General features: G+C 41.6%; 1 protein-coding gene across 1 annotated transcript in view; it reads right to left on the reverse strand.

Annotated features, from left to right (window-relative positions):
* The window catches only part of Sntb2 (syntrophin beta 2), a 79,744-nt gene that overhangs the window by 30,976 nt on the left and 31,780 nt on the right, over positions 1-16,988 (reverse strand). The window contains exon 2 of the mRNA XM_038313262.1: positions 6,362-6,575. Within this exon, the coding sequence (XP_038169190.1) occupies positions 6,362-6,575 (214 nt within the window). The remainder of the gene's footprint in view (positions 1-6,361; positions 6,576-16,988) is intronic.

The following is a 16,988-nucleotide window of genomic DNA, read 5'->3' on the forward strand; positions in this document are numbered from 1 at the left end:
CTAAACCTGACTAATCAGGAATGAGCACCAGGACAACAGGGCTCAAACGATGAAAGGGTCAGGAAGTTGATTTTCCGGTGTGATCACCAGCGTTTATGGAAAGAGAAATCTTGTAGCTTCTTGGACAGGGGTTGGGGAAAAGTTAATCAACAACAACAACAACAACAACAAAAAAAAAAAAACCTCCCAACCAGAACTGAGTCTAGGATCAGAAGAGTCTGTCTTGGAGCAGTCCTCAAAACCAACCAAGGCAACATAATAATGCTCGAAATGAGCTATTTAAAAGGAAAAATTAAAGCAAAAACCCTGCTAACAGCAAACACGGAGGCAGTCTGCCAGTAATTGAGCCCATAGGAGATAGGAGGCAGCTACAAGGTTAAAGGTTTTGGACTGTAGTCAAACCACTGAGAGTTTCCTAGGAAATTTAATTCCAGTTTGATCAGACAAGTCAAATCAATATTTAGGTAGACAGAAGCATGGAATTGTAAGTTCAGCTTATATTACTTTATCTGTTTGGTTATGTCTTTAACATAACTTATTAGTTAAATTTAGTAATAATCATGTAATTTTTGTCACAAATCTCAAATATACCTTTTACTAAAAAGTCAGAATGAAGATGGGAAAGTGTGAGCCAATATAAAAAAGACAGATTTAAAACTGCCACATTCCTATAGGACACTGCTGCTTGCTAAGGAATAGGCTCATGTTCTTTCACTGGACTTCATCATTAATTAATTAGTTTTCAAGTTTCATAACACAACACAATTATCAGAAGCATCTAGTGAGGCAGCAGAAGCTCAGGTGGAAAAAGGCAGTAACCTGCATTTACTCACAGAACACCCACCAGCCTTATAAATACAGAACCTAATCAAAGCAGTAAAATAATGACAATAAAAACAAGCCATTTCCCTTTTGGTTTTAGTGAAACTTCACATAAAAATGAAGAATGGGGCTGGAGAGATGGCTCAGAGGTTAAGAACACTACCTGTTCTTTCAGAGGTCCTGAGTTCAATTCCCAGCAACCACATGATGGCTCACAACCATCTGTAATGAGATCTGGTGCCCTCTTCTGGTGTGCAGGCATACATGCAGGCAGAACATTGTATACATGATAAATAAATATTTAAAAAAGGAAAGATGAACCATGATGAGATTCTACCACATACCCTTCAGAAAAGTTACTACTGACAATGCTGGGAAGAACACGGAGCAAGGGAAACTCTCACACTGTTGACTCTTATTGATTATTAGTATAAAATGGCATAGTCACTTTGGAAAAATGCCTGGAAATCTTTCTTTCTTACATTTATTTTATTTACTTAAAGTGTTGAGTGTTTTGCCTCCATATATGTATGTGCACCATGTGTGTGGAGGTCAGAAGGAATTTGACCCCTTGGGACTGGAGACAGTTGTGAGCCATTTGGTGCCAGAATGAATGGTCCACTGGAAGAGAAATCTAACTACTGAGCCATTCTCTAGCCTTGGAAGTTCCTTCTAAAATAAAACACACATCTACCATTTGCTTGTTTGGTTTGTTTGCTTTTTTGAGGGAAGGTCTTTAGCCTGGGTTGGCCTAAAACTCACAGAAAGCCACCTGCCTCTGCTTTTTAGTACCGGGATTACTGTTGAAATTAAAGACATACACCACCATGCCTTGCCACCTGTATCAACTCCACTCCACCAAGTTCACACAAGCAAAATGAAAATGCATGACCAAAAAAGATGTACATAACAGTCATGACAACTAACTCCCAACTGAAACTGCTCAGGTAGCCATCATCAGGTGACCACATCATGATTTAAAGATTCTTTACTTATTATGTATACACACTCTTGTTTAGGCTGTGGAACATCTGTGTAAAGGTGCAAAAATGTGTCTGATAATATAAAATTCACCTGTGGTCAGGTGGCTGAGTCAGCAACTATCAGACAGGAAGTGGCAGGGAGAAGCCAGATGGAGAAGGAATTTTAAGGAGGGGCGAGGAGAAGCACAAGGACTTTTTGGAGCAAGAAAAGGAGACAGGATGCTAGGGGCCAGCCACACAGCCAGCCATGGAGTAAAGCCAAAAGAGTAAAGGAGTAAAACATCGTACACAACAGTTAAGAGCACTGCTTGCTTTCCCAGAGGACTTGGATTTGGTTCCTGGCACCCACATGGTGGTTTACAACCACTTGCAACTCCAGTCCAGTTCCAGGCCAGAAGAGGATACATTGACCTCTTCAGGTCCCTGTGGGGCAGCAGGCATGCATGTGGGGTACAGGCTTATATATAGGTAAAACACACATAAAATAATTTTTTAAAACCCACAAATAAATAAATTGATATGTGTTTTGACAGGGCTTAGATAAATTTAAGAACTAAAGAGCTCCAAGTGATTTTACAGGTATCTCCTTTATCTTAATACGTGTGTGTGTGTGTGTGTGTGTGTGTGTGTGTGTGTGTGTGTGTATACACGTGTGCATGCCGCGTATGTGTATGTAGGCCAGGTCAGTGTTGGTTGTCTTCCTCTAGTACTCTTTGGAGCTCACTGGCTGGCTAGGCTGGCTGGTCAGCAAACCCCTAGGATCTTCCTGTCTCTAAGCACTGGGATTCCTGGTGCTTGCCAAATCTGCCTTTTTACATGTGTGCTGGGATCTGTGCTTAGGTCTTCATGCTTGCACAACAAAAACTTTACCCACAGAGCCATCTTCCCGGCTTTCCTGATGTGGCTCTAAAAGATACAATCAGGCTGTGTTTTCATTTTATAGACAGAAAACATGACAGAAAAATTATGTAAACATTTTGGCCAAGGGAAACTGACAGCACCCACACACTTTTAAGAAATTACTGTGCCAATTTTATAACCATTTTCTTATTTAACCCTCATAATTTTTATCTTGTTCAAGAGGAAACTGAGGTTTATAGAAGACAAATAGTTTGGCCAAAGTGCCAGAGCCCATTTGCTTAGCTCTGTTTTCTAGGTCTTAAAACAGAAGTGTGCTTAGGTGATAATTTTGTATGTTTTTTTTTTTCTGCCAAGACACAAAGGACAGATGCCCACAACCTGGAAATAAGCAAAGCCGCGTGCAATCCCCGCCAGCTACTTTTCTCTAGAGAACACTGCAATGTGAGTCGAGCTTCACCCCCACAGAATAACCTTCAGTCTCTTTTCATTTGCATCTTACAAAAAGATGGACATTTTCAAATGTGGTATTTCAAGTAGGAACAAATCCCTTTTCAGTAGTAAGACTGAGAATTTTTATACTAGCCTCAGCCACCCGAGACCGGGCCTGTACAGCACGTCATGGCCAAGTATGATGATCATCCAACTGGAATGAAGGGTGCGGCACATGCCCCCACCCCAAATATCATGCAGTTTTGACTTTTGCAAAGCTGAAAGTACTGGGTTTCATCATCGCGTCCTTGTATGTGTTATCCTCATACTTTGTTCTCAGTCATTCCCTCCTCCAGCTGGCTCCCTTTCTGCCCCACTGAGTCCTCCTTTCTGCTTTCTTTAACATGCAATCCATTACCATCACATATCTCCCATAAGATCACTTTCTTCCTCTCGTTATATCTGTTCTAGATTCCTCACCTGCAAACATACATACAGAACAGATAGCCTGCTATAATTTTAGCGGTTTTATATTGCTCTCCACATTTGGTTCTGAGGATTTCTTTCAAGCCTGACGGTTAACAAATGTTTCCAGCATTTGGGGCTAGAGAGATAGCTCAGTGCTTAAGAGCACTTGTTGATTTTGCAGAAGACCCAGGCTCATACCAGGCAGTTGTGCACATGCCTTTAGTCCCAGCACTTGGGAGGTGGAGGCAGGCAGATCCTGAGTTTCCAGGACAAAAAAAAAAAAAAAAAAAAAAGACCCAAGCTCGATTCCCATATGATGACTTACAAATAAATGGCTTAAAATGTCTGCAACTCCAGTTTCAGGGAGATATGATGCCTCTTCTGACTTCGATGGGCAATAAGTATTTATGTGGTGCACAGACATACATGCAGGCAAAACATTCACACAGATAAAATAAATCTTTAAAAATGTTTGCAGTGGGCTGGAGAGATGGCTCAGCCATTAAAGACTAGGCTCACAACCAAAAATATAAGAGTTCAGTTCCCAGCACCCACGGCTGTCTCTCCAGCCACAAAAAAAGATTGCAGCATATGACTGAATCGAGAGTGCAGTCCTTGAGTTTCAAAGAAAGTCAAGGTGACTGGGTTCTAACAGATGTCTTGGTAAATAATAAAGGTAGCAGAACCCTTAGCTTATATAATAATCACCTTCATCCTTCCTTCTTTCCCTATCCCCACAACCCCTGTTCTACAGAAATTTTATGTTTTTGCTCTTTTCTCCAGTTTCTAGCTGCAGCAGTAACACCATGGGCATCTATTCTAGAAGTGATTTATAATGAATGGGCTTAGCATTTCTGCCCTCCTTGGCCTGAGGTTGTGTGTGTGTGTGTGTGTGTGTGTGTGTGTGTGTGTGTGAGAAAGAGAGAGAGAGAGAGAGAGAGAGAGAGAGAGAGAGAGAGAGAGAGAGAGAGAGAGAGAGAGAGAGAGAACTAGATGAATCAAGGCTTTTTGCCCCTTTGTGATTTTTTAAAAAATGTATTTATTTTTATTTTATGTGCATTAGTGGTTTGCCATGGGTGTCAAGTCCCCTGGAAGTTTAATTATAGACAATTGTGAGCTTCCATGTGGGTGCTGGGAACTAAACCCACGTCCTCTAGAAAAGCAGTCAGTACACTTAACCACTGAGCCATCTCTCCAGCCCCACTTTGTGACTTTTTTTTTTTTTTTTTTTTTTTTTTTTTGGTTTTTCGAGACAGGGTTTCTCTGCGGCTTTAGAGCCTGACCTGGAGCTAGCTCTTGTAGACCAGGCTGGTCTCGAACTCACAGAGATCCGCCTGCCTCTGCCTCCCGAGTGCTGGGATTAAAGGCGTGCGCCACCACCGCCCGGCTCCACTTTGTGATTTTTATGAAACTGGTTTATTCAATTTTTTTATAACCTAAACTAATTTGTAACTTACTATGTAGCCTAAGCAGGCCTTAAATTCACAGTGATCTTTCTTCCTCAGCTTCCCAAGAGCTGGGATTCTACATGAGAGCTACCACAACTGTCTCAGTTATGACACTTTATGCTACAATTTTATGGAATGAAGAACATGGCTCAAGGTTAAGAGCACCTGATGTTCTTGCAAAGGACCTGAGTTTGGTTCTCAGTAGCATGCTGGACACCTTACTACTGCCTGTAACTCCAGTTTTGACTTCTGTAGGCACCCACACACATACAAAGGGATAAAAAAATAATAGACTTTAAAATAAGCTACAATCTTGAGATACTACATAAAACACTCCAAAAAGCTTATTTATTTGTTTGTTTATGTGTTTCTATTTGGTTTTTTGAGACCTTTGGAGCCTGTCCTGGAACTTGCTCTGTAGACCAGGCTGACCTTTGTGGTAGATCATAGAGATCCACCTGCCTCTGCCTCCGGAGTGCTGGGATTAAAGGTGTGCGCCACCACTGCCTGGCTCCCAAAAAGTTTTAATCACATAAAAGCTTTACATGTATGTTCAAGAAGATGATTCTTGTCTGGTCTGGAACTCACAATGTAGACCAGTTTGCCTGCTTCTTCCTCCCTAGTGCTGTAACTTTAGGTATGTGTGTGTCTATGCCTGATGAGAAGATCCGGGCTTCAGTTTCGTGCTGTTTTCCAAGTTCTGTCCTACTCTGCTTAGGCACATGGGTGCATTCAGATCAGAGACCAAAAGAATGAAAAGTTACCCCACTCTGCCAAAACTCTGGCTTAACACTGAGTCTAACAGTACTTTTTCAAAAATTAAAGTCATTATAGAACACAAATGACTATAGAACAAGAAGGAAAATTATAAATTATTTATTCCATTGCTTGCATTTTATAGAAGGGGGGGTCTGTGAAACCAGCTTGTCAGAGTCACATTGTCAGGTGGTGTCCCAGATCCACCTATCATAGGTCTCTGAACTACAACATTCCTCACAATTAAGAAATTTCCTTATAGGTGGGCAGTGGTGGTGCACACCTTTAATCTCAAGACTTGGGAGGCAGAGCCAGGCAGATCTCTGTGAGTTTAAGGCCAGCCTGGTCTACAGAGTGAGTTCCAGGACAGCTGAGGTTTTCCCAGAGAAACCTTTCCTTGGAAAACCAAAAGTAAATAAATAAATAATATCTTTATAAAAAGACTTGGGAGTCTGGTGGGTTTGAGACCATCCAGGGTTTCAAAAATAAAGACAAACCTCTGATCTCAGAATCATTTACTCGACAGGAGGCACTGACACTGCGGTACGTCCTTGAGTCTGTGATGCTGGGAGCATGATGACAGTCACCGCTCACCTGTTCTCCAGATCTGGCATGCTTAGGTTTCTGGCAGCAAAGCACATTTTGAGAGGGATGACCTTCCTGTCCTTGGTGCTGTTCTGATGTTTTGGAGAACCAGAGTCTTCACTGCCACTAAAGTTTGGTGACTGGGGAGTGGCACCTTCCCATGGCAGATCTGATACTAAAGATGGTTTCTTGATATATGGTGTTACTTCTCGGATGAATTTGACTATGAAAAAAACAAAAAGCAAAGGGGGTTAGCATTTTTGTTTCTGATGTAATGAAAACGGGACTATTCACATACAGGCAACATCTGGAGCGAAGTGAAAAGCAAACTTCAAATGCTATTGACATTCTTGAGCTTAACTCCACATCTCCTGAACTCGCACTCGGGGACTCACCCGCTGAGAAACCTAACAATCTCCATCTCTTTTCGTGGATGAGAACTTTTCAAATATCGGAAAAATATGTCTCTTTCTTCCCTATACAAAGGAAAGTATTAAAGCTCAATTGATGGGGCTGGAGGAATGGCTCAGAGGTTAAGAGCACTGACTATTCTTTCAGAGAACCTGGGTTCAATTCCCAGCACCCACATGGTAGCTTACAACTGTAACTCCAAGATCTGACACCTCACACAGACATACATGCAGGGAAAAACACCAATGCACATAAAATAAAAATAAACAAATTTTATGGAAAACAAAACTCAATTGATACAAGGGCAAATAAGGGTTGTATCCTGCCCTAAAGGAATGCTTAACCTGGATGGGGTACAGGAACTTATATAAACATTATTGCTGTGTTTTAAAGAAATGTGTCAAGAAACATATAAGCACAAAATCAACTAAACTGAAACCCCTTGCCTTTTCAAAAGTCTACTCCCACTAAATTCTTTCAAATACATAATATAGGTTGAGTATCCCATATCTGATATGCTAGCCACTAGAAGCCTTACAAATTTTGAAGTATTCATATATACACAGAGATAAAACTATTTGTATATACATGAGAGGATGAACAAGAAATCCATTTTCATATAAAAAGTATACATATGCTTGAAAGCAACTTAGGCAAGAGCATCTTCATCTGGACGACCATATTAGGTCAGGTATGGAATTTTCCACTTGTGTCATAGTTGTGCTCGAAAGGCTTCAGGTTTTAGGTTTTGAATGAGGTATAATTGATATACATTCACATAAAACAAAACTCAGGAGTATGAGGTTTTATAATAATGATAGATTTCCATCACTAAAGGTAACTATTGTGTGATCATGGAAAGATGCTACATGTGTTAAGCACAATGTAAGAACAGATGCATTTGTATGCCTATCCACCAATTTCCCACAATGGTAGTATATTATGCTTACTGTTTACTACTTGTATTTTGTTTAATAATGTGGACAGCACTCAGCTGGTCATTATCCTCCACCATGCCATCCAATAATGTTTTTTTATTGAACACTCAACACAATGGAGATACCTTTGTTATAGAATATTATTTTAAGGAAGGCGTGTTACTTTTGAGGCCTGTCCTGGAACTAGCTCTTGTAGACCAGGCTGGCCTTGGACTCACAGAGATCCGCCTGCCTCTGCCTCCCAAGTGCTGGAATTAAAGACTGTGCCACTACCACCTGGCTAGGTGTGTTACTTTTGCTTATGCTGTGGAACATTTGTTTAATGATGCAAAGATGTGTTTGCTTAAATAAAATTCAGTCAGGAGGTTGCATTAGCAACTAGCTGACAGGAAGTGGTGGGGAGGAGCCAGATGGAGAAGGGCTTTTAAGGAGGGGAGAGGAGAAGTGGGAGGCCTGGAGAGATGCAAGGAGAGGAGGTGAGGTACTTGCTATGCAGCCTCTCTGAGGAGCAAAATTCCATCTCAACCTTTGACTCTTGAGTTCTTTAGAGGGACAGAGATTTACATAGGTTCCCTTAGTGGCTCTGAAAGAGTTGGTGCCTGATGGAACAGAATTCCCTCAGACTTGGGCTCTTGCAGCCTAAACGCTGCTGATGGTGGTGGACTTGCAGTTGCTGATTCGGACAGCTGTGGCTTTGCCTGGTTCAGTTCTTACTGCTTCAAAGCTCTCTGGCTTTACCTGCTGCTTCTAAGGTCCTCATCTAAAAACAAGAGTGATTCTACACAAGTGCAAGCTCCAGGCACACGGTGAATATACGATAAACAGCCGGTGCCTTTCTTTGCCTTCCTGACTTAGAAACCCGGAGAAAGTTTTAGAAATTAACCCTGATCAGTAGAAGAGATGAAGCCATTGTCATATGTTATTAATCTAAGCATTTGGGATACAGAGACAGGTGTATTTCCGTGAGTTCAGGGCCAGATAGGTCTATCTAGAGAGTTCCAGGACAGCCAAAGCTACAAAGTGAGACTGTCTCAAACAAATGAAACAAACAAAAAACACCATACCAATATCTGCTAAAACCAAGCATACGAGGAAACATAATTCTTTTTTTTTGTTGTTGTTGTTTTGGTTTTTCGAGACAGGGTTTCCCTGTGGTTTCTAGAGCCTGTCCTGGAACTAGCTCTTGTAGACCAGGCTGGTCTCGAACTCACAGAGATCCGCCTGCCTCTGCCTCCCGAGTGCTGGGATTAAAGGCATGCGCCACCACTGCCCAGCGAGGAAACATAATTCTAATGCTGCCATTTAGATATAGTACAGATATTTCATATATGTATGTATTTCTCCTGTATGTTTTTATAAATGCATTTCTGGGTGGAGAGAGTAAATGCTTGCTGCCCTGGGTCACCAGGGAGATTTTTCATCCTGAAAGAATGAGCAGGAGTGTAGCCAGTATATCCCTTGTGCAGCTGACTCAGGCATTTCAATACACACTTGAGCTCTGTGCTTTTAGGAGAGGATTAGGTCACTAGAACTTGGCAGAAATTCCTAAGGGTTTCAATCAATGCCAATGGCAGAGCCATGCTTTTGAACACTTACAGCACCATGCCAATTACTGGGCTACCAACTAGGGGAAACAAAGCCATTCTAAATGAGTACCCTTGAAAAGTACAATGATTAGAAGAGTCCTTAATGATCTACTCAGGATTACCATCTATAATATGATTACTACAAACATGCTAAAACAAAAGCAAAGCAGACATACACCAACCTAAGGGCCACGGTGTTGAAAGAGCAGCCCAGACAGTAGACTGCTTTCCTAGTATGCACACAGCCCCTGCACCTCACAAACCAAGCATGGTGATTTATGCCTGTAATCCCAGCACTCAAGTAGTAGAAAGAGGATTAAAAATTCATGGGCGATGCCAGGTGGTGGTGGTGCACGCCTTTAATCCCAGCACTTGGGAGGCAGAGGCAGGTGGATCTCTGTGAGTTCAAGGCCAGCCTGGTCTACAAGAGCTAGTTCCAGAACAGGCTCCAAAGCCACAGAGAAACCCTGTCTTGAAAAACCAAAATAAATAAATAAATAGATAGATAGATAAATAAATAAATAAATAAATAAATAAATAAATAAATAAATAAATAAAATCATGGGCAATGGTGGCGCATGCCTTTAATCCTAGCACTCAGGAGGCAGAGGCAGGCAGATCTGAGTTTGAGGCCAGCCTGGTCTATAGAGCGAGTCTCACGACAGTCAGGGCTACACAGAAAATCCCTTTATGGGTAGCGGGGGAGTCATCCTCAGAATAACCATATACCCCTGTTTGTCACTGCTCCAAGTGCTCAGACATTAGAGCTAATGTTCTATCTTACCTGCACTGATCACTTATTAAAATCAAGGGGAAGTCTCTAGGTAGTCTTAGAATTCTTGTCTAGGCCTTGAGGCTTTAGGTTCCATCCAGAAAAACATGAGAAGAAAAACCAACGTGAAAGCGCATCCTGAAAAGTATCAGTCTGACACCTTCTCCTTTGTCTGGTCTTTTGAGGTAGGGTTTTTCTGGACAGTCCTGGCTGTTCCGGTACTGGCTCTGTAGACCAGGTTGGCCACTAATTCGCATAGATTCGCCTGCTTTTGTCTCCCTACTGCTGGAATTAAAGGCATGTGCCAACACCACTTGCCCTTTCTCCTTTTCAAATGACAAAAACCACGGCAGTTATGAGATGGTTCAGCTGGTAAAGGTGCTTGCCACCAAGCCTGAGGACCTCATTCTCAGGGACTCCACAGAATGGAAAGAGAGAAAGGACTCAAGCAAGTTGTCTTCTGATCCCTGCATACACACAAAGTAAATAATTGTAATTAATAAATGTTATCTGTCCTGTACATGTTATCTATAAATCTATTGGAAAGAATTTTTATCAAAATATTACAGTGACTGTATATATGTTGATTTTAAATATATAATTCTGTACATTATAAATGTAATGCCTGTGTTATGTGTTTTTAAAAATAAGGTCACCAACTTGACTAAGTAGTAAGTTAAGACTATCTCTAACAGGGAAGGAGAGGGAAAAGAAGGAGGAGGAAAGAAAAGAGAAAGGAATGTTTATATAGATTTTTAAGTTATTTATTTTTTAAAATGATTTATTTTTGTGTATGTTGGTGTTCTGCTTGCATTTATGTCTGTGTGAGGGTGTCAGATTCCCTAGAACTGGAATTACAGACAGCTGTGAGCTGTCATGTGGGTGCTAAGAACTGAACCTAGGTTCTCTGGAAGAGCAGCCAATGCTCTTAGCCACTGGGCCATCTCTCCAGTTCCTGTAAAATGTTTATTTTTATTTATTCATGTGTGCCTACTTGTCTGTATGTGTACCCCTTGCACTCAATACCCACAAAGGCCAGAAGAGGGCCTCAGATCCCCTAGAACTGGAGTTATATGTGGCTGTGAGCCAACAAAGTGGATGCTGGGAACCAAACTCAGGTTCTCTGCAAAAGCAGCCAGTAGTGCTCTTAACCACTAAGTCATGGCTCTAATCCCCTTTCTTCCATCTAAGATAATTAAATAAAAAATGCTGAAAGGAAAAGAGAAATCCCAATTCTACTTTATCTTCCAAACATTCTGGTATTATAGTTTCCACATCGACTCTTAAGTATTATTCAAGAATCACCACATCACATTCCATTGTGTTCATCATAATTTAATAGGTTATTCCCTAATTATTGGGTATTTAGCTTTAATGAGCTGCAATGAACATTTTTTTGGGAGAAATTAATTACTGGGTCAAAGAAATATTCAAGATTCCTGAATAGACATGGATAAATTGTTTCCCCCAAAGCCAGATTTTGCTATTTTATACTCTGAGCATGTCCAAAGTGATATGCAATGGTTAATCGTGATTGTCAACTTAATTTGATCTGGAGTAAGGTAAAAGACAGACATGCTTCTGAGTGGGTATGTGAGGGTATTTTCTTGGAAGGACTGGCAGAGAGGAGATCTTTCCTATGCCCAGATATGAGATATGAGAGGAAAGCTGTTTGACTCCACCTGCTATCCTCTGATCCGTGCTGGTGCATGTATCTACCCTGTTGCTGTCTCCGTTGTCATCTTTTGCTGACAACTAAACTCAGCTTTTTCAGCCTTCTTTCTCCCCGCGCTCAGTTTAGTTTTCCCACCTAGCTCTATTCTGCCCTGCCATAGGCCAAAGCAGCTTCTTTATTAACCAGTGGTAATAAAACATATTCACAGCATACAGAGGGGAATCCCACACCATCAAATCTCATTATAGATGGTTGTGAGCCACCATGTGGTTTCTGAGAATTGAACTTGGGACCCCTGGAAGAGCAGTCAAGTGCTCTTAACCTTTGAGTCATGGCTCCAGCCCCATAAAGTGAGTCTTCTATTACCTTTATCATTGTATATTCCCTCTTATTCTATCCCCTCCCTTCCCTCAAATAGTCCTCATTTCACCACACACACAAAATTTTCCCTCCCTCCCTGAGACAAGATCTTGCTCAGGCTAGCCTTGAGTTTCTGATGATCTTTCTGCCTCTACCTCCCCACTGTCGTGATTATAGATAGGCATGAGCAAAATGCCTGACTTACAAATCTTTTCTAAAAAATATTTTCAATTTTATTTTACCTTATGCCATGAATGTTTTGCCTGCATACATCTATGTGCACCACATGCACTCATGTCTGCTGGATCCCCTGGAACTGGGGTTATAGATAGTTGTGAGCCACCATACAGGTGCATGAACTAAAACTCAGGTCCTCTACAAGAGCGTCTCGCCAGATCCGTGACTTACAGATCTTTACATTTTTTTTCTTTTTCTTCTTTCTCTTTCTCCTCCTTTTTTTTTGGGGGGGGGGGTTGAGACAGGATTTCTCTGTGGAGCTTTGGAGCCTGTCCTGGAACTTGCTCTGCAGACCAGGCTGGCCTCAAACTCACAGAGATCCACCTGCCTCTGCCTCGTAAGTGCTGAGGTTAAAGATGTGAGCCACCACTGCCCAGCTCTTTATTATTATTAAATGCAGACTCTGCATGACAGAAAATATAATGTTGTCTTTTTAATTCCACCATCCCTGCCTCCCTCCATAGAATCCCTCCTTTATTTTCATATCACACATTCTCTCACTGAATTATATTTCTTGGTGTACCCTGTTTTCTCCTAAGTTTCCTATTACCTTATCACTTTATCATGTAGTCTGGTGTGACAGTTAAAACTGTCACCTTGACAGGATTTGGTAAACAAGATCTGGGCATGCATGTGAGGGGTTATCTAGGCTAACTGAGATAAGAAGACCCACCTTAGGCAGCAGCTTTCTGTGGGACAGGGGCGTGAATAAAAAGGAGAAACTGGGGGCTGGAGAGTTGACTCAGAGGTTAAGAGCACTGGCTGCTCTTCCAGAGGTCATGAGTTCAATTCCCAGCAACCACATGGTGGCTCACAACCGTCTGTAATGAGATCTGGTGCCCTCTTCTGGCCTGCAGGCATACACGCAGATAGAATGGTGTATACACAATAAAATAAATAAATAAATAAATAAATAAATAAATAAATAAATCTTTTAAAAAATAATAAAAAAAAAGGAGAAACTGAACTGAGCACTAGTGTTCATCTTGTGCTTCCTGAGTGTGGGCACACAACCATCTGCCTCAAGCTCCTGCTGCCATGACATACCCTGATGTACTGTGACTAAACTACAATCCAAAATAGAGCTTTCCTTCCTTATGCTGCGGTAGTCACAGACTCTGTCCTGGCATGAGGAAGTACACAGACCTATCATGCCAGACCCCTGGAGGGGAAGAGCTTAGTGAGAAAAAGGGACTGTTTTGAGAAGCAGGACATGCACTTACCCATACAAGACAGGATCACAACACTTTCTGGAACGGGATGCGTCTCTGGCTCAGTGGTAGAATGCTTGCCTAGCATGTGCAAACCCAAGGATCTACTTAATCATGGAAGAGGGTGAGTGGGGGAAGCAAATGCAGTCTATTAGGTCCTAGAATTTTCCATTCAGTTTATTATACACGCTTCCTTTCTAGTGCAACCAAAGCCCTGTGAACATCTACGGAGAACTACTCTCACCCTCCACAGGCTGGTCTCAAACTCACAGAGATCCACCTGCCTCTGCCTCCTGAGTGCTGGGATTAAAGGCGTGCACCAGACAGGCCACAACTATTCTCTAAAGATCTCAAATTACTACTAGGAAGACAAAGAATTTAGGTTTTCTTTTAAATCTGTGGGCTATGGTGGAATAACTCAAAATAAACCAGAAGTAAGAAAGAGAGGAAATTTGCCTCCAGGAATTAAAATTCAGGCATGGTAGCAAACACCAGCACCACCAGGGTGGCAGAGGTAGGTAGATTTCTGTGAATTCCAACCCAGCCTGGTCCACATAGTGAGTTGCAGGCCGACCAGAGCTACATAATGAGACTTTGTCTCAAAACCAAACAAGGGCCAGGTAGTGGTGGAGCATGCACTTGGGAAATAGAGGCAGGTAAATCTGTTTTTGAGTTCGAGGCCAGTCTGGTCTACAGAGTGAGTTCCAGGAAAACCAAGGCCACACAAAGAAACCCTGCTTGGGGAAAGGGGAAACAAAGAAAGGAAAACAAAACAAGGCTTTTTTTTTTTTTTTTTAGGAGTTTTATGCAAACTGACAAAAAGGTTTACGTCCTCAGCTCAATTCTACATGGTTTATTTACCATTAGCACAGAAACCACCGGCTTTTCACACTTTCACATATGGAAACACACAAACCCCAACTATACTGAAATAATATGGGGCTTTTTACGGTTATTAATTCTTCTTGGTAGGCTTTTATCTACTAATCTAATAGGGTTAAGTAGCTGTGGGCTATTCATAAATAAATACTTCTTAAATAGATTTTTAACTTTTTTTCTCTGTAAAAGTTCCCTCAAACTGTAACAGAATACATGAATGTATTTTAAAACATCTCTATGGTTGGGCATTTGTAGGTGTTTTTTGAGATAGTCAGCCCCCGTAAATCCACCTTTGGAAACTGCCACACAGTAAGTGTGATTATTTAAGACCCTTACAGCAATAAAGAAACAGGAAATCGCTTTCCTTTGATACTGATCCACACTCACTCATTGCCCTCCTCCTCTCTATAGTTAAATCATCTTCTTCAGGGGATTGAAGGTGAGGAGGGCAGAAGAGGACCACCAGATCTGCTGTTCTCCTCAGCAGGGCAGATCTTCTGCCTCTTCTCTGGAGTTCTGCTTTTTTTTTTTTTTTTTTGACAGAGCCCTTGCAATAATCTTCCTGTCTCTGCAGGTTAAGTGCAGGGATCACAAGTACAGGCCACCACACCCACCTCAATTTATACTTATTTTCTATGGCCTTCCTGATTTTTTTTGGTAGTTAAGTATGCTTTTCCTGCTTCTTTCCCTACAAAGAAGTACTGCTTTATATGAAACAATGTATTGTTTCTTTTTCCGTTTACCTTTTTGGGTGACATATATATAGCTCATGTTGGTCTTGAATTTGCCATCCTCCTGCCTCAACCTTCTGAGTATTGGAAATTATAGGTCTGTGCTACTACACTTAGTGAAATGTTCTGATCATGTAAAAGATTTTTTTTACAGGGCCATGCTGACCTCAAAATTGAGATCTTGGCTTTAATTCCAAAGTGCTGGAATTACAGCTATGCTAGAAATTACTGCAGCTATCCTGCAGAGTCTTCTCCTCTCTGAGAAAAGAAGAAGCAAAAACTTTTATTGAAATAATACCGTCTCTCATGATGAACTACATACAGCACCACACTGCTGAGAACAGAGCCCAGGAAACCCTGCATATTAGCAAGCACGCTACAGAGTGAGTTCCAGGACAGCCAGGGTTACACAGAGAAACCCTGTCTCAAGGGAAAAAAAAAAATACAATGTGGGGCTGGAGAGATGGCTCAGAGGTTAAGAGCACTGACTGCTCTTCCAGAGGTCCTGAGTTCAATTCCCAGCAACCACATGGTGGCTCACAACCATCTGTAATGAGATCTGGTGCCCTCTTCTGGTCTGCAGCATATATACAGGGAAATGCTGTATACATAATTAATAAATTAATCTTTATAAAACAAATACAATGTATTGATGTATGTCTGTGCCACACTTACATGCCTGGTGCCTACAGAGATCAGAAGAGGGCATCATGTCCTCTGAAACTGGACTTAAATTGTTGTGAGTCACCTCATGGTGCTAGGAACTGAACCCAGGTCCTCAGAAAGAACAGCCACTGTTCTTAACCACTGAGTCATCTCTGCAGTCCCCTTCTTTTTTTTTAAAGATTTTTTTTGAGCTGAGCGTTGGTGGCACACGCCTTTAATCCCAGTACTCAGAAGGCAGAGGCAAGTGGATCTCTGTGAGTTTGAGGCCAGCCTGGTCTACAAGAGCTAGTTCCAGGACAGGCTCCAAAGCCACAGAGAAACCCTGTCTCGAAAAACCAAAAAGATTTTATTTTGTAGGCTAGGTTGGTCTCAAATTTGCATTGACCCTCCTGCCTCAGCTTTTTGAAAGCCACCTGTAACGGTCTTCCTTCTCCCACCTCCCTAAGAGATGAGGGGTCACACTACAGCCCAAACCAGACCTTTCAATACCTCTCATGTCCTTCAGTTTCTAAGTGCTGAGACTGCACTGTAGTGGATGGATATTTAATACTCCATAACCCAGGGCCTTGCATATACTAGGCAATTGTTCTACCACTAAACTATACCCCCAAGCCCAGAATCTAAGATTTGAACTGAGACACAGGTGCAGATTCTAGTCCCGCTACTTATAAACTTTATACACACACCACCACTACCACCACCTCCATCTCCACCACCACCATGCCTTCATGCTTGCTAGGCAAGCACTCTCCCAAATGTGCTATATTATATCCCCATAATCTAATTTAATTACACTTTTTAATATATTAAATTTTTTTCTTTTTTTTGAGACAGGGTTTCTGTTGAAAGCTGTCCTGGAGCTCGTTCTGTAGACTAGGCTGCCCTCTGACTCACAGATCTGCCTACCTCTGCCTCCTAAATGCTGGGATTAAAGGTGTGCACCACGACTGCCTGAATTATTTTTCTTATTTTTTCATAACCCCACTGAGAACATATAAAAATGTAATGCTAACCCTAATACTAAGATACTTACCTAATACATACACTAACATATATGAGCTGTGTAAAAGACAGCAGGCACTAAACATAAATGGTCTGTAGAATGACGTCATTATGTAAAACTAATGACATCCGGAGATGGGACTCCAGACAGCTCCAAAAAATAGCAAG

Source organism: Arvicola amphibius, chromosome 15 (assembly GCF_903992535.2).
Source record: "Arvicola amphibius chromosome 15, mArvAmp1.2, whole genome shotgun sequence".
Taxonomy (NCBI): Eukaryota; Metazoa; Chordata; class Mammalia; order Rodentia; family Cricetidae; genus Arvicola; species Arvicola amphibius.